At 49.6% G+C, this 22,497-nt stretch overlaps 3 protein-coding genes across 4 annotated transcripts; 2 read left to right on the forward strand and 1 right to left on the reverse strand.

Moving 5' to 3' along the window:
- The first annotated feature begins 7,012 nt into the window (after positions 1–7,012).
- On the forward strand, positions 7,013–9,803 carry LOC109740189 (tobamovirus multiplication protein 1). Its single transcript, XM_020299230.4, has 10 exons — positions 7,013–7,317; positions 7,518–7,608; positions 7,779–7,831; positions 7,920–8,012; positions 8,112–8,183; positions 8,283–8,401; positions 8,481–8,544; positions 8,959–9,012; positions 9,349–9,426; positions 9,521–9,803. Exons 1-10 carry the CDS (start codon positions 7,147–7,149, stop codon positions 9,611–9,613), a joined length of 888 nt encoding a protein of 295 aa, XP_020154819.1. The 5' UTR covers positions 7,013–7,146; the 3' UTR covers positions 9,614–9,803.
- Positions 9,804–10,059: 256 nt separating this feature from the next.
- LOC109740188 (cytochrome P450 716B1) lies at positions 10,060–11,770 on the reverse strand. Of its 2 annotated transcripts, XM_020299229.4 has the most exons (2): positions 11,452–11,769; positions 10,060–11,364 (listed from the first exon to the last, which is right to left on the reverse strand). In XM_020299229.4, exons 1-2 carry the CDS (start codon positions 11,682–11,684, stop codon positions 10,206–10,208), a joined length of 1,392 nt encoding a protein of 463 aa, XP_020154818.1. In that variant the 5' UTR covers positions 11,685–11,769; the 3' UTR covers positions 10,060–10,205. The 2 variants fall into 2 exon arrangements, with proteins under 2 accessions (XP_020154818.1, XP_020154817.1); XM_020299228.4 differs by having other exon boundaries at positions 10,060–11,770.
- Positions 11,771–15,062: 3,292 nt separating this feature from the next.
- Positions 15,063–15,989, forward strand: LOC109740207 (protein FAR1-RELATED SEQUENCE 5-like). Its single transcript, XM_020299244.1, has one exon. The coding sequence runs from the start codon at positions 15,063–15,065 to the stop codon at positions 15,987–15,989; it is 927 nt and encodes a 308-aa protein (XP_020154833.1).
- The last annotated feature ends 6,508 nt before the right edge of the window (positions 15,990–22,497 follow it).

The raw sequence follows: 22,497 nt of genomic DNA on the forward strand, positions 1-22,497 counted from the left end.
GGATGATTATGACCCGGAGAAATATTAAGGAGACAACTTCAAAAGACCTTGGCATTCAGCACGTGCACGATGGCACGGCAGAGATGAACTGTTGCACCTACTCTATTACAATAACTCTTCAAGTCTAAAAGGTGGAACATTGTTTGATAAACCGCCGGCCAACTTATGATGCACGCTGAGTGGAAGTCCCCGGCTCATTCCTATCTTCTCCTCCGGCTGATCCCAAGACCTCGAAGGTTGATGACTTCCAGTTGATGCCGCTGAGAGCTTCGAATTGGGCTTCTTCGTCAATTAACCCGGCCGGGTCAATCTCCGGGGCGAAGGTGTGCTGACGAGCCGGCGGGATCAGGTTGAGGGCTTCATAGCGAGGGGTTGGAATCCTCTGATTCTCCGTGTCATAACCCGGCTGGTACTTGGTCAGATCGGTGTCGTTCCCGATGAGGGTGGCCACCGGGCGTACAGCCTTCACACACGCCGCGAAGTCCTTCTGATCGAAAGCTGAGCCGTCTTCCTTCAGGCTTGGATAACCCAGGGCGATGTCTGCCGGGTCTAGCTCCGGCAGGAATGCCTTGGCCCGGCTCAGCGCGGCGATTGCTCCGGCTCTCGCGGAGGCCCGTCGCAGCTCTTGGATCCGCTGAGGCAGAACGGCGAGCCGGCGCAGGACTTCGGCCAGATGAGTTGGCACCTCGTTGGATAGGGCCACCACAGCTAAGGCACGCTGTGACCCGGTGTAGAGCTGTTCCACCAGGGTATACACGGCCTTTAACTTGGTGACCATGCTCTGGTTGAGGTTGGCACTCCTGGGACCTGTTTAACAGAGTCAGATAAGCCGGTGATAAGGATGATTCATGACATATACAAATTTGATGCAAGCCGGTGAGGCGACTTACCGAAGATAGCGGCCACCATTTGGGAAACCTGGCGCTTTAGGCCGGAGAGCTCGGCGGTCTTCTCAGCGAGAGCCTTCTCCGCCTGTTCAGCCCGGGTCACCAGTGCGGTTTTCTCTTCGACCCAGGCTTTTCTCTCAGCATCAAACTCGGTCTTCAATTTTTCTTGAGTGGCGATGCTGGATACAAACTTGGCGTTTGCCTTCCGGGTCTCCATCTCCTGCATCTTCAGCCGGCTCTTGAGATCCGCAAGGTCCGCCTCTAGTTTCTTGCCAACAGCCTGCATATATTTCCGGGTTATTAACAGTCATTATATAAGTCCCAAGCGTTTTCCAAGCAAAGACACTTGGCACTTGGGGGCTAATGCATATTGAACGTATCTATCTACATACTGCCGGTTTAGTTGAGTAAGCCGGAACCTCATTCTACAACATATTCAAGCATAAGTCGTCGACTTGGGGGCTAGCATGGCAAAGGTAACTATACAGTAAGTAAGAAAACAGCAGAGGAATACCTCAGATTTTTGTTGGATCTGGTTGACCATGGCGACCTCGGCGTCCCGGCTCTTGTGTACTTGGCTGATGTAGCCAGAGACAAGCTCTTCAATGCTTAAGTCGGTGTAGCCGGAGAGGTCCAGGTTCACCCGGTGGGGCTGCAGCAACTCCCCCTTCGCGGAGCATTTGGCCAACATGGTTGGTCTCCCCGGCTCAATGAACTCCGTCCGGGTGATTACCACGTCCGGGTCGTCTGCTGGTGGAGCTGAGCCGGAGGCCTCCGGGTTGACCGAAGTTTCGGTCGTTGCCTTGGTAGTCGGGGCAGAGGCCTCAGGTGCCGTGTCCATTGGAGTGGTAGCTTCGGGGGCGGAGGCAGCTGGCGGCTCTTGAGCCGTCACCTCCGGTTCAGGTACGTCCGGCACTCCAGCTGACCTGGTCTTCTTTGCTTTTTTGGTGAGCTTTGCCTGGGCACTGAAAAGACAGAAGTGTTAGGCACACAAAGAGTAAGTACAGATAAAGATACTGTAAGATGATTGTTGTTACCCGGCTGCAGTCTTGAAGGCCGGCAGATTTGACTGCATGGAGTCACCCGAAGAGGGGGAGGTCTCCTGATAATTGGAGTCAGAAGAGTTGAGTGGCTGACGGATAACACCCGCCAACGGATGAAAAGGGTACAAGTGCGAAAAAACCTCAGTGCGACGCTTTCTTGTTGCGTCGGGTAACCCGGCGGAGAGATCGGTGTCCTTGTTGGTCCGGGTGTGACGCCGGCTTTCGTGAACCTGTCGCTTCAAAAGAAATTGAGGGTCTTGATGAGCTAAAGGATGTGAAAAGCTTACTTTCCGGGTTACCCTTCGGACTTTCAGCTGTGGCAAGGGCTCCGAGTCGGAGGAAAGTGGCATTACCTCTTCAACCACCGGGTTACTGGCGCCGGTGTCATCCTGTCAATGAGCAAGTGTTGATAAGGCGGACAGCAGCAAACCACAAGTACAGCAAGAATTTAAAGGCTTAGGGGTTACCTCTGACTCGGAGCTGTCACTTAGTTGCATCAGCTCCGAAGCAGTAGGTATGCTTCCTTTTTTGCGAGGGGCGGCTTTCTTGGCGGCTTTCTTCGCCTTCCTGGCTTTCTTGGCCGCCTCATGGTCATACTTGACCCGCCAGAACTTGTCATCAGCCTGAAAAATACAATGGTGAATTCTTACAACGGTTCAGATGAAGGTTATATACAGAAAGGGATAATAAGTTAAAGTCAGCGGCTTACCGCTGGGGCTGGGTTGGTCTTGCAGAAGGGGGCTAACCCGGTCCTTCCACAGTCTGCCAGACTCTCGTTTAACAGAGCCTTGGTCTCTTCCTCAGCAACGTCTTCTGGAAGATCGCTGCGACTGTGCCTATGAGGGTCATCCTTTCGCCCGGTGTACTCACACATTAAGCCGGGGCGGCGGCTCAATGGGATCACCCGCCATGAGATCCAGACCCGGACCAGGTCGTTTCCGTTCAGACCATTGCCCAGGAGGGCCTTGATTTTATTGATAGTCGGAAGCAGAGGCTGGCGCTCCGCTGCAGTCAGCTCGTCCGACAGCGGGTGAGTCGGTTCTAGACGTGTGGGGCGAAAGTCGGGCAACGGGTTTTCGTCAGCCGGGAATGTATCTTGGCAGTAGAACCAAGTCATATTCCAGTCCTTGGGGTGGCTCGGCGGTTCTGCGTAAGGGAAAAGACAGTCCCTACGCCGCTGGATGGAGATGCCACCTAACTCCAGACTTGGCCCGTTGGCGCACTCATTTTGGCGGTTTAAGTAAAACAGCTCTCGGAAGAGCAGCAGACTCGGCTCTTCTCCAAGGTACACTTCGCAAAAAACTTGGAAATTGCAGATGTTGGATACGGAGTTGGGTCCTATATCTTGAGGACGCAAGTCGAAGAAGTTGAGCACATCCCTAAAAAACTTTGAGCCAGGCGGTGCGAAGCCCCGGCTCATATGATCTGCGAAGATCACTACCTCCCCGTCCCTTGGCTGTGGTCTCTCTTCCGATGGGTCAGGGGCACGGTAGGACATGATTTCCTTCTTAGGCAAATATCCGGACTTAACAAAATTGGCCAGGGTCTCGTTGGTGACGTTGGACCTCATCCAATTGCAAGTGATGGGAGCCTTGGGAGGCATGGTGAAAGTTGGTGGTCTATGACAAAAAGGAAAATATCCGGGTTAATTATAAGCCGGAGATCTACAGTTCAAAGCTACGGTGGCGGCTTATGAAGGGGACTAATGGTATATATTCAGGTACAGTGGGTTGCTTAAGCCGCAGGGGCGTTCAGAATAAGTTGATTGTCTACGGCCTCATCACAGTTAAGCCGGAGGAATCTACGATGCATGGTTTTCTTTAAACCGGAGGACTCTACAGCTTGTGGTTTCTTTAACCCGGAATCATAAGCCGTCGAGATTCAATGGTTGCAGTTTTTACTAAGTGTGGTAAAACAGGTTTCCCATATTGCAGTAACTTTTTTGGATCAAAATGGTCGGGTGAGATGAAAATTTTCTAGACCTAGAAACAGACGAGCGGATGTTCTTGAGCTCGAACGAAGCATATATACAGTGGAAAGAGATCTACTGGCACTTGAAATGAGGCCTAAACAATTACCGCACCAGTTCTATAAAAGGTTAAAGATCAAACAAGGGCAGCACTACGAGAACTATTGGAGCTTGCGGACAATGGCGAAGAACATGGACGAGCTATTTTGAACCCTACCGCAGATCTGTTCTGGCAGGGCAGGAGAGACTCACCGGAGTTGGAGAAGAGCGGAAGCTGTCGCCGTTTATCTGGTCCGAATCAGGGTGATGCAGCGGCCAAGTTGACGAAGACCAGGGGCGCGACGGCGGCGGCAGTAGCAGAGCTCGGGCAGAGGGACGACGGCGCGAGGAGGAAGAAGAGAGCGTGAAAAGAGCCCGTCAGGCCGGCCTATTTATAAGGCAAGGTCATAAGTGGGCGCGAGATTTAAGGAGACCACGGCGTGGTTATCTTCCCCCCACGACGCCTCGATTTTCGGAATGACAGTAAAAGCAAAGATCCATTGCGGATCTGGCGGAGTAAAAAACGGACTTAATGGAGGATGACGTCACGGCGGATTATCCGGAGTCCAGAGGATGACGTCACTCCGGGTTATGGCCTTCATGCGAATAGTAAGCCGGAGATTTTTTTCTGTCGGAAGAGTGGAAGATTGACGTGAGCCGGCTCAAATCAATTTGGGGCCTAATGTTGAGGATATAGACCTTAGAGTCACCCGCTAGGAGGGGCCGGGTTACTCGCGTGGTCATTATCAGAAGCCCGGAGCCAAGTTTGAAGACGATGGGCCAGAGATGGGCTGAGACCCGGATACGGCTTAAAGCCCGTCGTTATAATCATTATTATAGTAGAACTTGTAGTATAAGGCAAGTATAGTTTAGAGTCCGAGCCGGACACTCTTATAAGCCGGCCGGGACTCTGAGGGCTGCTGGGCGTCAGCCTCCCTATATAAAGGGACGACCCGGCAGCGGTTTGGAGGGAGAGAAATCTGATCGAGAGCCGGGCATAGCTGTTTAGCTCCCTGGTAATCGTAACCCTAATCAATATCACCTCAAACTGGACGTAGGCTTTTACCTTCACCGTAAGGGGGCGAACCAGTATAAACCCTCGTGTTCCTTGTCCCGCATAACCCCTTCAAGCTTTCTAGTTGCGATGGCTCCACGACTAAGTCCTAGCTCGAGGACATCTGCCGTGACAATTCCACGACAGATGGTGTTTATGGAGACGTTGATGAAGATGGTGATACCCACGATGAATGGAGTGTTGGTGTTATGAAGGCTTCGATTTCCCCCTCTGAGAGGGAAGTTTCCTGGTGGAATCGCTCCACCGGAGAGCAAAAGTGCTCCGCCTCTCTTCCGCCTCGCAAACAGGGTGGAAACTCCCAAAGCTTATTTGTGATTTTTTCTAGAGCAAATGGGATTCTATGGCCAAAGGGCATCGGGAAGCGAGCCACCATGGCCCCACATGGACACGTGTTGCGGCTAGGGTGTGGTCGTGCCACCTGTCCATGTGGCTAGCTGGTGCCCCCCCTTTGACATATCTTTGCTCCATAATTCATTATATATTCAAAATAATTCTGCAAAAACTCGCGCTTCATTTTGAGCTCTCGAGAATTGCTTTCTCTTCGCTTGCTATTTTAGGTCCAGAGTTCTAGCTTCCGGCAACTCCCCTCTCTAGGTATAACTTGCATTTTAAGAGAGAAAACACATTAAAATTGAACCACAATGTGAAATAGAACATTGAAATAAGATAAATTACAGTAGGAAATAATGATGCAAAATGGACGTATCAACAGGGTCGGCCCAGCCGCATGCCCAATAGGCGAACCGAGAGGCACAATCGCGGAAGACGACCCACTAGCCATCTCCCAACCAGATCCATCCCACTAGGGTTTGCCCCAACGCCATGCTCGACGGCGACGCCGCCACCACCAAAGCGGCAACATTAGCCACTAAATCCGACGAACCACACGTCGGCAGGAGCGAGCACGAAGAGGGGGGAGAGGTAGGGACAGAGATCGGGTCAAACGCACCAAGAATGCCAGCAACAGAAGCGCGGGAAGCGAACTTACGTGCATGCCCGGAGCGCGCCGAGCCCACCGTGGTCCAGCCGCTGCCAAGCGCAGCCGACGGAGACCCCTGCCCCGCAGTGTGGCCACCCGGCGCAAACTTGTGTCAACGACGGTCACCACGAGGTAGCGGAGAGATCGTCACCTGAATCCTCGACATTATCGCCCAACGCTCAACAGCGACTGGACGTGGGAGACACCATTGACAACCCCACCGCCCATCGCAGCCCGACCCACGATGAGGGGGGGGGGGGGGGGGGGGAGCAGCCGTCCCGGCTGTGACGGAGGGAGAGGGGTGGATCGAAGAATCAAAGAGGGGAAGGGAGGGCGAAGGGGAAGGGGGAGCGAAGAGAACCATCATCAACAAACCTTTGTTTCAATTACTATATTCACCTAAAGCCGAAACTACTCATAGTTAAATTTGTCATTTTTGTATCTCTAATTGTAATTGTAGGTCGAGTTTTAAGTTTTTTTTCCGGAAATGTAGACATACATCATAGGTATATTGTCAGATAATAATAATTTTTTATTGTGTAAATACGAGGTTTTGAGGTTGATCCTACGATCTTACCTAAAGGGCTCCACTTGTAATTTCCCTAGGTGATTAATACAAAGTCATGGTAACACAAAAAAAAAACTTTTAGTTATCCATTCCCTTTCAGAGTCAGACATCATTACATCATCACATATTCACAACTCATATCCCCAATCCAACCGCGCAATTCCCTCATCCATCCTCGTCATCAACGTCACGGTCACGAGCAGCAGTCCATGACTTAATAATATCCGTTCCACTGACGGTGGGGCCCAGCTGAGAATGGAAGTAGCCGGTGCTCAAAGTCGCCACGTGGAGCCCACCTGTCCTCTCTAGCTAACCCAGCAATGAGCTGACGGCGAAGGATCCCGTGCCACTGTTCACGGGCCCCACCTCACCCCCCGATAAACGCACACTCCCAAAATCCGACGGCCCCACCACCGCCCAAGCCATAAAAAATACCAATCCTGACCCCTCACGCTGTCATGCGGACCCACGTTCTTCCCTCCCTCTCTCCAATTTCTTTTGTGCTTCTCCTCTCTCTCTCTCTCTCTCTCTCCGTCTCCCCCCACAGAAAGTGTGAGAACGCCAAGAGCGTCAAGCTGAGGGAAAGATGAGGGAGCTGGTCTCCTCCTCCACCTCCTCCCCCACCGCGGCCCTCGTCGCCGCCGGCCACGCGGCGCTCCGGGGATGGTGGGAGGAGGTCAACGAGTCGCCGGCGTGGCAGGACGGCGCCTTCTTCTCCCTCACCGCCGCCTACGCCCTCGTCTCCGCCGTCGCGCTGGTCAGTCCACCCCCTCGCCTCCACGGGAATGCTACCTTGATTCGTTCCCCCTCCAAGCCCAATGCGTGCCTCGGCTCATTACTGATCCGAACCGAGCTGCCGATTGAAATCGGATCTTTCCTCCATCAATCCCACTGGGCATCGAGGGGATGCCGCCGCCGACTTCGATTTTGAGGCCTTTTTATGCTGTCCGCCTGCAGATTCAGCTGGTGAGGATCCAGCGCAGAGTGCCCGAGTTCGGCTGGACCACGCAGAAGGTGTTCCACCTCATGAACTTCGTCGTCAATGGGGGTAATGTAAAATAAATGTTGGCGGAAATGGGGGCAACGTAATCAATGTTAATTAAATGTGGGGAGGATCTCCCATTCCTGATTCCTTCTTTTGATTTCACCCTTCATTTGCAACTAACCCCCCGCATGTGTCACGCCTGTGCTAACCTACCAACAAACACTTTGCCGCAGTTCGTGCCGTTGTATTCGGATTCCATGCCTATGTCTTCCTCCTCCAAACAAAAGTAAGAGCCACAGTTTGGTCACTACCACTTTACTTTAGCACTGGCGTCCAAACCTTATTTTGCTAATTAATTTGATTGGCTTGGCCAGGTTTATAAGTTGGTGTTACTAGACCTCCCCGGCTTGTTGTTCTTCTCGGCCTACACCTTACTTGTTCTTTTCTGGGCAGAAATATATCATCAGGTATTTCCTATGAATCTTTGTTATATACTCTTCATGTTCTTATCATCTAGTTGTATTTATTAAAGGAATTATGCGAGATTTTTCTTCTGAGTTCTGCAGGCTAGGAGTCTCCCCACCGATAAGTTAAGGATTATATACCTAGCCGTTAATAGCATCGTATATGCAATTCAGGTGTGTTATTTCTCATCGTTGCACGGTCATATCACTTTATTGTTCCCATAAGAGATAACCATGCTCATGGTTGCTATGTCCGACCGGAAATCTGGACAGATCTGTATTTGGGTGTACCTTGGAATAAACGACAATGCGTTGGTTGAGCTGGTGAGCAAAATCTTCATCGTATCTGTCTCCGCTGTGGCCCTTCTTGGTTTCGCAGTATATGGTGGAAGGCAAGTCCAATGCTTTTTCTTTTTATTGTATCGCTGTGTGTGCGCTGTATCTGTAAGCTGTGCTCTTTCTTTTCTATAGGTTGTTTGTCTTGCTGAGACGTTTCCCCATTGAATCAAAGGGGCGAAAAAAGAAGCTTTATGAGGTGATTACACCCTTCAATAAATGGATTTGTACACATTTTCTGTTCAGGTGGACATGTATAACATGTTGCCAAGAACAAAATACCGACATATTCTGTGAGGATCTGTCATTTCATATAGCTTTGCCATGACAATGATTAGTTTTAACATGACATACTGGTAATCGTCACACATTGAACATGAAATCTTTTGTATTATCTGTAACTCAGTGCTCGGAATTTATGACTGGCAAAAATATTGTGTCGTCTTCTCATTTTGTCTTAATATGTTTAGTATGTCTTACAAATGTTCTATTTTTTTTATTGTTATCCTTTTTCTCAATAATAACTGAACTGAAGATCCATCAGTCCAAAAATAATAACTGTCAGTTTCTGTCTTGGCCTCCAAAATTTTATTGTAATGTTGAAAATTGTCAGGTTGGGACTGTGACGACAATCTGCTGCACCTGTTTCCTGATAAGATGCATCGTGGTGAGTATTTGGTTCTTCATGGCTCACTGTTTTTTTCGTGACTCACTGTTAGGAGTTCAGGAATCATGCTTAAATTCCTTTTTGGTTGGGCGTAAAGAAGAACTTTGATGTAGACCTGTGTGGACAGTTTCATATGAATGTGAAACCACCATACGTATCAACCTAATGTTTACTGCACCTGATGTTGCTGTGCACTGTTGTGATAAACCCACTAGGTTTATGGTCTACAGATGATCTTCCAGAACAGTGCACTGTGTGCACGTGTATATACTTGTGTCCTTCTATTGGTTTATTTACTTCTAAGTTCTCCCTTTCTCCCTTCTTACTTGATCATAGGTGGCCGTATCTGCATTTGATGCTGATGTTTCTTTGGAGGTTTTAGATCATCCAATCCTAGATTTCTTCTATTATATGGTAAGTAACATCAAGAAGTCATTACCATGGCACCGATGGTATTTTTGTAGAATTACTTCCTGTCTTATACACACACTCCCCTATTACCGTGCAGTTGACAGAGATACTGCCTTCCGCGCTGGTCCTTTTCATCCTTCGGAAGCTTCCACCTAAGCGAGTATCGGCGCAATATCACCCTATTAACTAGAGGTTTTTGTGCTTATGTATGATGTTATGCTTAGAATAATGGATGAACTTGGAATTGCCCAAAATTTTACATGTCTGGTGCGAGCTGAATGCTGGTGTTTGAGCTGTGTGTTTTCCAAAATCATCGAAGTGTTGTCGATGGATCATGCAATGTGCAGTCCAGGGGCCCTATAAAAGTGAATTTTCCGTCTTCTGCTTGTTCTGTTTCTGGTGGAATTTGGTTGAGAGCTTTGCTCTAGTAGAGGAGAAAATCCTAGTGGATTCCCTGATGTTTATCCGAGTCGTTTTGTGATTGCACTTGCCATGTTTACCATCAGAGTGTTGCTGGTTATGCCGACTGGAGCTTAATATTTGTAAAATGTTACCAGTCTCTTGAATTATGTGTGTATTGTAGAGGGCCTCAAAAGTCATATTTGTAAGTGTAACTGGTTTGGAGTAGATGATGTCCTGCGCGTTGCCAAATTTCATTTCAAGAATGTGAGAAATACTTGGCATGATTGCAATAGTATTTGTAATCGTACTACATTTCATTTGCAATCATACAGCTGAATGGTGGATGCATCATTCGGATCAGGCTACTAAATTGTTTGAAATCATTTGCTGATGCCTGCTGCAACTGTGGTGGTTGTGTCTATTGGTTCGATGTTGATGAGGAGCCCCTGAGCCGGGGACGGCATCGGGTACCTGGAGAAGCTGCCGTCGCAGCCGTCGGCGAGCTTCCACTTGAACCCGGTGACGATGTAGTGCATGGCCACCAGCGTCTCCACCCTAGTGAACTCGTTGCCCGGGCACAAGCGCGCGCCGCCGCCGAACGCCACGAAGCTGTAGGGTGGTATCGGGCTCTCGAACCTCGCCGGCTCGAACCTGCTTGGCTCCGGGAAGATGGCCGGGTCCTGCTGCGTCAGGTTCATCGCCCCCAACACCTGCCATCCCTTGGGGATGAGGTGGCCGTCAAACTCCACGTCTTCGACCGCCCTCTTGAGCATGGAGAACACGGGAGGTACCAGGCGCAGGGTCTCCATCGCCGCCGACCATGTGTACTTCATCTTGCCGAGGTCGTCCCATGACAGAGCTTCCCCCGGAGCCTTGCTCCTGGCGACCTTTTGTTGCTCTGCCACGACTCTGCCGTAGGCGTCCCGGTTGCCATCGAGGTGCCGGAGGATGAAGGTAAGGAGGCTGGCGGTGGTGTCGTGCGCCGCTACCATCATGAACATGACGTTGTCGATGATCTCCTCGTCGGCCAGCCCCTCCGCGAGCATGTGGGTCATGAGGTCGTCGGACGGCGAGCTATGCCCGCTCTCCAGCTTGGCGCGCTTCTCCTTGATGATTGCCCCGACGGTTCGCCGGCCTCGCCGGCTCGCGGCGAGGCACTTGCCGAAGGAGGTGAAAGGCAGGTTCACCGGGATCGCCCAGATGCCCCTCACCAGCTGCTGGAACTCCGCCGAGAGCTCCCGCCTCACGGCGGCGTGGTCAGCTCTCCCGAGCCCGAAGATGACGGTGCACATGATGTCGAAGGTGAGCGACTTCATCGACGGCATCACCGCGATGCTCGTGCGGCCGTCCCAGTGGGCGCGGAGGTGGTGCCGGACCTCGTCGTCCATGCTGGCGACGTAGCTCCTCACGATGTCCAGCTTGAGGAACTGGACCATCATGGCCCTTACGCGGCGGTGGTCGTCGCCGACCAGCTCCCGGATGTTGCGCCTGCCGACCATACTGTTGAAGGAGGTGGAGCTCTTGGCGGTGAGCGCGGTGCTGGCGAAGAGGAACTTGTTAGTGGCGGGGCCGACTAGGAAGGCCGTGGGGAGGCCGAAGAGGGAGAGCTTTGAGATGGGGCCGTACTCGGATGCCCAGCGCCGGAGCCATGCCTCGCCGGTGTTGGCGCGGAGGGCGCGCAGTAGGCCGACCGTCTGGCCGACGACGGGAAGCCCGAAGGAGCCCGGAGGCAGCTGGCGGCGCCGATTGTCTTGAGATAAGCTTTGCTTTCTCAGGTGTGGCAATACCAACAAGATGAAAGCAACGATTACTGCCGCAAGAGCTGCCAAGACGGAAGCCTCCATTTCCATCTTCTTCATCCAAGCTCTCCAATGCTTGTTTTTCTCATCAGATGGACTCCACTTGTCCACTATCTAGTAAATTAAACCGATGAGATCAAAAGCTACATCCAAGCTTAAAATTTTGATTGGTCTCCAATAAATAATCTTAAAGTACTTCATTTGTTTATTTCTGATGGGAATTATTGGACGGAATCATGCTTACGATGGATTCCACCGAGTGCAGACAAATTGAGCAGCTACAGAGACAACAAAGATGATTAATTAATCCATCCTCACCTAAAAATTTTGACCTCTTTTTTTTAGACGACGATAACTGCCACACGTGTGGCATCTAGTGGGGTTGTGCCGCACGCCCTGTGTGGCACGGAGACGACCCCGCCCGCACGACGGCGTTCGGGCGCAGGCAGCCACAGCCCGCACGTCCGGTGTGTGGCACAATCGCCCATACGCCCGGGCGATCGACCGCACTGCCCGCACGACCTAACGCGCCCCCTCGTCCCGGCCTGCCTTCCAACCCCAGTCCGACCTGCCGCCGTCGTCTCCTACCTCTCGATCCCCTACCTCCATCGTCTGCCTTCCCTAGTTGCCATGGCAACCAGAGCAGATCCCTAGCGCCTCCCGACCCCCGCCCCCACCGCTACCCACCCCAACCCCCCGCGACGACGAGCTAACAGGTCGATCTCTGATCTCCTTCTGTTTCTCGTCCTTCTTCTGTCCAGAAAATTGAAATTGCAGATTGCCCACGAAGATGGTGACTAGATCCACGCTGTCATGGCAAAACACACCACGGATCTGTGTGTATTCACATTTTCCCACCAACATACGCCAGATCTGCCATATTCTCTCCTAGAGTTGAGCTAAGCTTCTGGATTGGGTTGGTGCGAGTAGTTGCTACAGAAGGATGCGTAGGAATCACTAAAAATAGGGGAAGAAAGGAGGAATTTGGGTGGTGCATAGGGAGGGAGGAAAATAATTGCCACCTGTATCTGACGTTAGTTGCCACCTATCTTTGCCGTCAGCTGCCACAATATTATGTTGTTACTTGCCATCATATTATGTTGGCTGTTGCCATCGGTTCAAAATGATAGTTGGCATCCAGATTTAAGAAAAGAGAATGAATGTGCATGTCCTACTTGCCATGATGTGTTGGTTGTCTATGCAAGAAATGTGATAAGATTGCCGTGTTTTCTTGTATGTGCAAACAGCAAGAATGCATTTTGCGGATATTGATGCGTTCTTGTCTGTGCAGTGACTGAAAACACAATGGCAGAAAAAGTGGGAAAATGAATCATGAAGACGGCACTGGTCCTTGGTTTTCTCAAAGGTCGGAAATGCCCCCTTGGGATGCAGCAGAGTACAATCAACTCATTTCCGCATGGCAGTTGCTGCCACTACTAGAGCAGTACGCAAGCATCGGTACGGTGCATGATCAAAAAAAGGGACAGTTGCCATGTTTGTGACGAGGAAGATGGCATTCTACTTATGTCCTACAATGTCATTTTTCGCACGTTCTTATGACCCAACCACACACACGGGGATACCATGGCAAGTTCAGGCACAGGGCGCTAACGCTGACAGATGTACGGGCGACCAACTTCAAGTAGCCAATGTGGCAAATCAAGGTAACGCATACGAAAAAGAAACATACTGGTGTGGCCATGAAATTAAACTTTCAAGGATGGCAAACACTTACAAGTTATATGGAAAAACGCAGGACCTTCATGCAGCACGTGGCAACATGCGACAACCATGTACCTGCCATCAACATCGTATATGAAGTGAATTTGTGGCCAGTGAATCAGGAGAAGGAGCATAGGTGATATTGGGGTTTTCGTGCTGACTTGACAACACGCAGTTGCCATGCCTGGGCAGCTGCAGTTGCCATGCATGGACAACTGCAGTTGCCAAGACATGGCAACTGCAGTTGCCATGGCAAATCAATTGCAGCTGCCATGTCTAATCAAATGTGATTGCAATGTCTAAACAACTGTGGATGACAAGTGTGAACAAAACTGTGTGGCATGGTTGAACCACTACATGTGCCATGTTGTACAAACTACAGTTGCCATGCATTGACCAACTGCTAAATGATTACATGTTGTTATGGTGGAACCACATCGGCAAACGTCTCATGGCAAGCTTCACAGTTGCAGGCCAACGCTATTGCAGATAGAGCACAGCAAATTGGAATGACAAACCAGATGCGATTAGCACATGCGGCACAACAAGGTAAAAAAATGTGAACCAGGAAAACTACAGTGCATTTGCTTTTGGGGGAAAGCATGGGGGGGAAGTGGATTTGTCACAGTGGTGGCGGAAAACAACAAAAAATGCTACCAAGTGGACACGTGCATATAGTCATCTATTGTCTTCAGGATTTGTCAATTACTCTATGCATGTGTGCAACATTCATGATTGTCTCCATTTGCCTAGTGCGCTTGTACCTAGAACGCAAGTTTTGATGTTAAAAGATGTTGGTTGCCATGTCTTGGCAACAGTAGTTGCCATGTTTGTTGGACTGTAGCTGCCATGGCTGAAAACCTACAGTTGCCATGCATGGCCATATGTAGATGCCATGGCTTGCTGTATGAATGATGTCATGCCAAATCACATGCAGTTGCTGTATTCCGTTACGATAAACATGCCATTCAAGCAATGCTTACAGACGTACATGTTTTTTTATTGCAGGACCTTCAACTACAATCAACAGCAGCGCGGGGACATCTACTGCAGGAACCTCTAAGCACACGGAAGAAGCGTTCCACCATCCAGTCAACAGTCCTGTCACAAAAAATGCAGAATCAGTGTCGGAAATGGCAATCGTTCCAGCAATGCCGACAAGCACACCTTTGCACACCAGCACAAGCAACACTCGAGCAGATGAAACAGCCACCGATACTGAAGTGAATTATGAAACTGATGACGAGGCCCAAGGGGATGAAGAACATGGGCAATCAGAAATCATGGTACCTCAGCCACCATATGTTGGGCAGAGATTTGATTCGTTTGAAGATGCCAAGGAATTATACCAGAGATATGCAATGTTCCATGGGTTTGCGGTGAACACCGAATACCATAGGAAGATTAAAAAACTAATGAGTACAGCAGAGGTGAGATGAGGTGCTACAAGGCACGAAGGAACAAGAAGGGTAAAGGTGTTGCGCCTGTCGTGCCGGAACGAAAGAGAGGTATCATTGTCAAGACGGAATGCCATGTCTGGTGTAAGCTAAACGTAGATGGAGCACGGTGGGTGGTCACCGAATATTTCGACGAGCACAACCATGAACTCATAAAAAGTTTGACCTGGTAAAATTTCTGAGCGCCCTTAGAGGATTCAGCCCCCTCGAGAAGAAATTCGTAAAATTGCTACATGATTGTAACGTCGGTCCATCAAGAATGGTCCAAATACTGTCCCTCATCCACACCGGAGATGGTAGACTGAGTAGCATGCCCTACATACCAGCAGACGTTACAAACCTAAAGGCAAAGTACCGCAGAGAGAGCAGGTTGGCTGACATAGAAGACACGATAGCCTATTTCGACAAGAAAGCAAAAGCAGATCCTGATTTCTTCTACAGGATAAGATTGGACGATGATGACCGCGTCAGAAACATGTATTGGGTGGATGATGCTGCAAGAAGAGCCTACAAACATTTCCAAGATTGCATTTCGTTCGACGCGACATATCTCACTAATATGTACAAGATGCCCTGTAGTTCGGTAGGAATAAATAACCACAATCAGTCATTGCAGTTCGGTTGCGGGCTCGTTCGGAACGAAGATACGGATGGGTACACTTGGCTGTTCAAAACCTTCTTGGAGTGCATGGGTGGACTTGCTCCGATGAACATAATAACAGACCAGGATTTTAGCATGCGTGCAGGCATAGAGGAGGTCTTTCCTTTGGCAGTGCACAGGCACTACAGGTGCCATATTATTAAGAAGGCTGAGGAGACGCTAGGACCATTCTTTGCTGACTGTCCAGAGCTGCACAAGGCATTCGAGTTGTGCGTGGACCACAGCTTGACGGTGGAGGAGTTTGAACGGAGCTGGACAGCTATGATTGAAACATATCAAGTCCAAGACAACGAGACACTTACTAACCTCTGGGAGAAGCGAATGTACTGGGTGCCGACCTACTTCATGCAGTGCTTCTTCCCATTTCTGCAGACTACGCAGCGCAGCGAGGGGTTTAATGGTGTTTTGAAGCGGTATGTGAGCCCTGGCAACTCATTGCTGCAGTTTGCCAAGCAGTACACAGCTTTGCAACAGAAAATACTGGGATCTGAGCTACAGCAAGAAGCAAACACCACGCTCAAGTAGCCTAAATTGCTAACATATTTACCAATGGAGAGGTAGATGAGCAAGACATATACCAATAGGATTTTTAACAAGTAAGTCGATTATGTTACCGTCTTATTTGCGCAAGCATGAAGATAGTAGGTGCCATATAGAATGCAATGCAGTTGCCAGCTTTTATGACTTGCTGATGTATTGAAAATAGCCATTGAGTACAGTGTAAGCATGATCTGTAGTTGCCATGTGAAATCAACTGTAGTTGCGATGTGAAATCAACTGTAGTTGCCATGTGGGTTGAACTGTAGCTGCCATGTGTAATGAACTGTAGTTGCCATGTGAAAATGATACGTAGTTGACATGTGACCCAAAACTGCATTTGCCATGTTTTATAAACTGCATTTGCCATGTTAAATGAAATGCATTTGCCAATTTAAATGTTATGCATTTGCTATGTGAAATATCATGCGGTTGCCATGTGGAAACAAACAACACAAGAACGGATGTGGGAAAAAAAACAGGATTTCTATGCCGTCATTGATTTTAGATACGTTTGCTATGTTACGACCTACATCAACATAAGGTGCTACAAACATCATATAAGAGTTTAACAAAGCACAAAAACATGCAGATTCCAGGAAGAAATAAAGTGTGCCAGCATGTACACGGCTTACCAGGTGGACGAACATACGTTCAAGGTGTGTTCTCTCTTGGGCATGTCGGATTCAGAACCTGAAGACCCGGACAAGGGAAGGAACTACTTTGTGAAGGCCTCGATGAATGAAGGCGAATACTACTGCCAATGCTGCAAATTCGAACGGGACGGGATTGTGTGCTGTCACATACTGAAAGTAATGGACATGCACGCGGTCACACGATTGCCCCGCCATTTCATAAGGCGGCGATGGACTTGGGACGCTGACGACGCGTTGGGGCCACAAACATCAAATGCAGTTTTGGTTGTGATGAGAGACCAGAGGCAACCATGGAAGCCGTGAGGCACGTTGTGTTGACCAAGAACTATGCTGAACTAATAGATGAAGCATGCAAGAGTGATGAGACAGCGAGGGTGGCAGAAAAACACAGGAAGGCCCTGAAAAGAGAGCTTGATGAGATCAAAAAGAGGAAGGCTGAAGAGGCCTTACACAGGTTCCCCCGCACCTCAAGTGTGCCTTCGTCCACGGGTCCATCATCTGAAAACTCGGAGGTAGGGTCTGGAACAGCAAGCACGCAAACCCAGGTCAGTAACCCGCCCCGTTCCATCACAAAAGGGCATCCAAAAGAGGTGAGATACAAACTGGGGTTGGAGATTCAAGCAAAACACAAGAAAACAAAGAAAGGGACTGGCAATCCGTAAGCAACACTGGAGGACTATAACTTGGGTGTTGGTGACATTTTTGTAAGGTAGATGGTCTAGATTTTAAAAATGGGAGAATGACTGTTGATGGGCATCAAAATTTGAGAGAAAATGCCATGAATGAATGACTACAATTGCCGGTGTGTGGTACTAAATCTGCCATGTTAGTTCTACTAAATCTGCCATGTTATTTCTACTGAATCTGCCATGTTATTTCTACTGAATCTGCCATGTTATTTCTACTGAATCTGCCATCTCGTAGATTTCCGTTTTCAGTCAACGCATTTTATTCCACACATATTGTATTGTATGCACACTATGAAAAAACTATTTGAAACGACGCGTGCAAAAAACACAAGGTGTCGGTTAGCAATGCAAAAAACCCAAAAGCCAAAAAAACAAAATGATTACTTTCACTAACCGTGTTTGATCAACTATATTTGCCATGTTTTCAGGCATCATAGACACATTCAAACACCCAACTAGTACAACCAACCACAAACACATAATAGTACTGAACATAAACATTGCTGCTGTCACACCTAAGTAGGTTCACATCCACACATATATTACAAATATTCAAATGTCACTCACACGCCACCACTATACACTAGACTACGGGGGGGATGCAGTCATAACATAGTACATGGACGTAGTTTTAAAAGAACAAGCTGATACCTTACATTCCTCACCCACATAATGTAAGGTAGGCATGCGATATGGAGCACCACGTGATCACTTGTACTTCTTGTTGGCTTTTTTGACAGCTTCCTCTATGAACTCTTGTGCGTTGGCCCGCGTGTTGAAATCTTCATTCATCAACCAGTTCCATGTGTATATTTTGTGGAGCTCCACGACCATCGCAGCTGTGATGACAGGGACCCGTCGGTCTTCCCACTTTGCAAGGTATTCTAACGTGTGAAAGCCAGGTGAACTGAAGAGAACAGGAAAAATCATAAAATTCAATGTAGAGGTGACAAAAGGTTTAGGATTGGTGTGGAGGACACATGAAAAAGATAGTAATTATCGGTTTCCTTGCTTTGTAGTCGCGACATACTTGATTGGGAAATGACTGATCTGGACCTTTGAGTTTTCGTAGTGACGGTTGTCGGTGTCAAAACCGGCGGATCTCGGGTAGGGGGTCCCGAACTGTGCATCTAAGGCGGATGGTAACAGGAGGCGGGGGACACAATGTTTACCCAGGTTCGGGCCCTCTCGATGGAGGTAATACCCTACTTCCTGCTTGATTGATCTTGATGATATGAGTATTACAAGAGTTGATCTACCACGAGATCGTAGAGGCTAAACCCTAGAAGCTAGCCTATGATATGATTGTTGTTGTCCTACGGACTAAACCCTCCGGTTTATATAGACACCGGAGGGGGCTAGGGTTACACAGAGTCGGTTACAAGGGAGGAGATCTACATATCCGTATTGCCAAGCTTGCCTTCCACGCCAAGGAGGGTCCCATCCGGGCACGGGATGAAGTCTTCAATCTTGTATCTTCATAGTCCAATAGTCCGGCCAAAGGATATAGTCCGGCTGTCCGAGGACCCCCTAATCCAGGACTCCCTCAGTAACCCCCGAACCAGGCTTCAATGGCGATGAGTCCGGTGCACATATTGTCTTCGGCATTGCAAGGCGGGTTCTTCTCCAAATCCTGAATACTTGTTTGAGTAGTGTCCGGCTTCCCATAAATGTTGCACTCCTTGGCTTCCGCGCCTAATAATAGATATTCTCCACGCGTCGAGCGAATGTGAGAAGTCGGGGCATTTTTACAATTGCCACCCTAGCCATGTGGGTAAATCGTCTATTAAAGAGACGGGGATTCTCAGATCCAGATCACACCATCCTCCCACAACAAGTATCCATCGGAGCGCGCCCGGAAAAAATCCATTCCAACATGGCCGGTCGTCGCAGCTCCTCCTCTCGCTCCCGTAGCCCTAAGCCCGGCAATTGGAAGAAGTGTTCCGTCCCTCACAGCCAATTAGTAGAGTTACAAACCCACGGGTTTCTCCCTCCAGCGTATATGGTCCCCGTTCGAGCCAGGCTCGCCACCTATAACGGCGGGGAGCAAGCGGCGGATCTTTCCCAGCCCATCCATGGGGGAGCGGGTATGCCTCGTACCTTACTTATTAACAGGGCTTGGATTTCTAATTCATCCGTTCCTCCGCGGGCTCCTGGAGTTCTATGGCCTCCAGCTGCATAATTTCACTCCTGCCTCCATATTACACATTGCTGGCTATGTCGCCCTTTGCGAGTTGTTTCTGGGCTGCGAAGCTCATCTCGAGCTATGGAAGAGGTTATTCTGCCTCGTACCCCGTACACAGGAGGGGTCATTGTACCAAGTGGGCGGAGCCGAAATATGGCGCATCGCCGGGACCGGATACCTGTCCGGTACTCCGAAGAAGACATCCGAGGACTGGACTTCAGGTGGTTTTATATGGAGGACGTCCCCCTTCTAGACCCTATTCGGATGGGCGTCCCTGAGTTCGACAACGCTCCCCTGAAGAAACGCCGCAGCTGGCGCCCTCAGGAGGAAGATAACGGAGAAGTCCTTTACCTGATGGGCCGGATAAAAATGCTGGCTCAATCAGGATTTACAATAATCGAGGTTATGTCAATATGTATAATGCGGGGGGTACATCCACTTCAATATCGAGGGCACCCCATGTGGCACTTTAACGGGGAAGATGATGCCACCCACTGCGAGCGTAAGGGACCGGACTCAGTTGCTGCTCTAGCAAAAATTCTGTCCGATTTGTACAAGGGAGAGGAAGAGGAGATCATCCGCATTAAGCCACGGGATGGATTCTCCATGTACAACCCTCCGAGCTGGGTGAGTTGTCACCTTTTACTCCCAACCTTGCCGCATTCTTCATCATAAGTACTTACCTTGTCGTTTTATGGCAGGAACTGCGAAAAGCTATAAGGGAGGTCCACAGCCCGCCTCCACAACCGGAGGACCCCGACCGGGCCCTCGATCCCGGACTCGAAGAGGATCCGGTCATATTTGTGGAGCTGATCGACAGGACATTCTATCAATTGAGCTGCGATGATGCCATGGTGGCCATCATAGCCGACTATCCTGGGCTACTCCCTACATCGCATGTAAGTAAAACCGGAGTCCCGACTTCCGAAAAGGATCCCCTTTTATGCACTTCACCTACCGTACACATATGGTGTCTTACAGGGAAGGCCCTCGGGACGCCATGCCGAACCCGCAGCGACTCGCCAACAAGGGGCACCGAAGCCGGGTAGGCTTAAAAGGAAGGCGGTCAGGACTGAGACGCCGTCGCAGAGGTATGATACAGAACCTCGCTCCGTGGTTGTCGTCTTTTAAAATATAATAACGTCCACGTTTCCTAGTAGGAAAAACGCTCGCTGGACTATATCCGGAGAGGTTGCCGATCACGCCTCCACCAGTCGGGCTCCAGCGCCGGACATAGAGGCGAAAGCTAACACGGGGCGAACGCCGGATGCTCCTCCTACAGAGGATGCGGATAGACTATCCGCTACAAATTCCTAAGTGGAGAGCGCCATGAATCATAGGCGTCGCCGGGCCGTACTCTGTGATGCTTGTTTCTCCCAAGAGGCATTTGATGCCTTCAACTCAGGAGACGCGTACATCCGTGCTGCACAAAATGGTCTTGCCAGAGCCACGGACCAATATGTAAAGGATATACGGGTAAGAAAATCTGATGATTATATATATCAGTAGCCCCTGAGACTTGAAACAGTTGACACAACTGATTTAAGGATCATTATGTGTGCAGGTTCTTACAGAGAAGAATACCCAATTGTCTCAAGAGCTGGAAGAGTGCAAAGCCCAGCTACGGGCCGCAGTTGCCGCGCTGAAGGAGTCCGAGAAGGGCCCCTCTGGTAACACTTGTCTCTATTGTAAAGAATGACAGGTACCAGATAGTATGCGGCATGCGTGCAAATCTAACAATAGATTCTGCAGATGACTCCGGAGCATCCGGAGGTCGTGATAGGGAACGAGCCGCATGCCCAACGACAGCTAAAGGCTGGTGAGCGCGTGCTTAAAAAGGTTAGGCAAGAGAAAAACAATCTCCAAGATGCCAATATCCAGCTGGGCGTGGAACTGAAGGATGTTCGAGCCCAGCTTGCTGACTCCGTAAAGGAGAATAAGAGGCTTCGACGCAACATTTTCAGTAAGTGCTTGAACGAACTTTTAAAGAGTTCGGCGAAGAGACCGGCTAACAGATTTATATCTGCAGGTATGCTGACGGGTCGTCCCGAGGAGGAGATGCCCGGGTCCGTGGGTGATCTTCTGCCAGAGCTCTCACAACTGCACGAACAAGTTCGGCAGATGATGCAGGGCATTGCCCAAGCCTTGTGGCCATCCGTCTCCCTGCCAGGGGGCATGGGGGAGCTTGTAGAGAAGCTCAAGGGAGCGCGGCGGCCCTTCCGATTATGGAAGATATCAGCCTGCTGACAAGGTGCGAGGGAAGCCTGGGCCATGGTGAAGACGCAGTATACCAAGGCTGACCCTAACCACATGGCCGAGGTCGGACCTGTGGGGCCTGACGGGAAGGAGATCCCCGTCGGTTTGGTGTATGACCAAGTAGAATTAGCCGCAAAGTATTTCCAACAGGATTGTAGGCTAGACAACCTGTTGGATGGTATAGAAGAAGAATTTAGTCAGTCTAAGTGACTATGTACTTCAAGTGACATATATTGTCCCTAGCTGGATTGTAAATCATTTGTCATGGCGGACCTTTTCGCTTCGACCTCTGGACCCAATAGTCTAGAGTGTATCCGAATACCCGCTCAGTTATGTAAAAACCGGGGTACGCGTGGAGACCAGGCGTAGGGGTCATAAGTGTTTGAACAGACAAGTACCCAACTAGCTATGTTATATTACATGGGTAGTAAGAAACATCTTCCAGGGAGAATAGTTCCGTTAAGGGTTCCTTTCCCTGGGTACGCATGCCCTAATGTGCATGTCTGAACTGCGAAAAGAGACGCAGGCTATAAACATCTGGGGGCATGTATTAAAATAAATAAAAGTCATCTTTTGTTCACCGACCGAGTATTCCCTTACGAACGCTAGCTTTCGGCTTCACCCAGTCCGAGGTACACATCCGGCTGACCCGGCAGTAACAATCGCAGAGGTGCTCCCCTTATGCCCTAGCCGAATTAACGGGAACGTAG

The sequence above is a fragment of the Aegilops tauschii genome, chromosome 2 (assembly GCF_002575655.3).
Source record: "Aegilops tauschii subsp. strangulata cultivar AL8/78 chromosome 2, Aet v6.0, whole genome shotgun sequence".
Classification (NCBI taxonomy): domain Eukaryota; kingdom Viridiplantae; phylum Streptophyta; class Magnoliopsida; order Poales; family Poaceae; genus Aegilops; species Aegilops tauschii.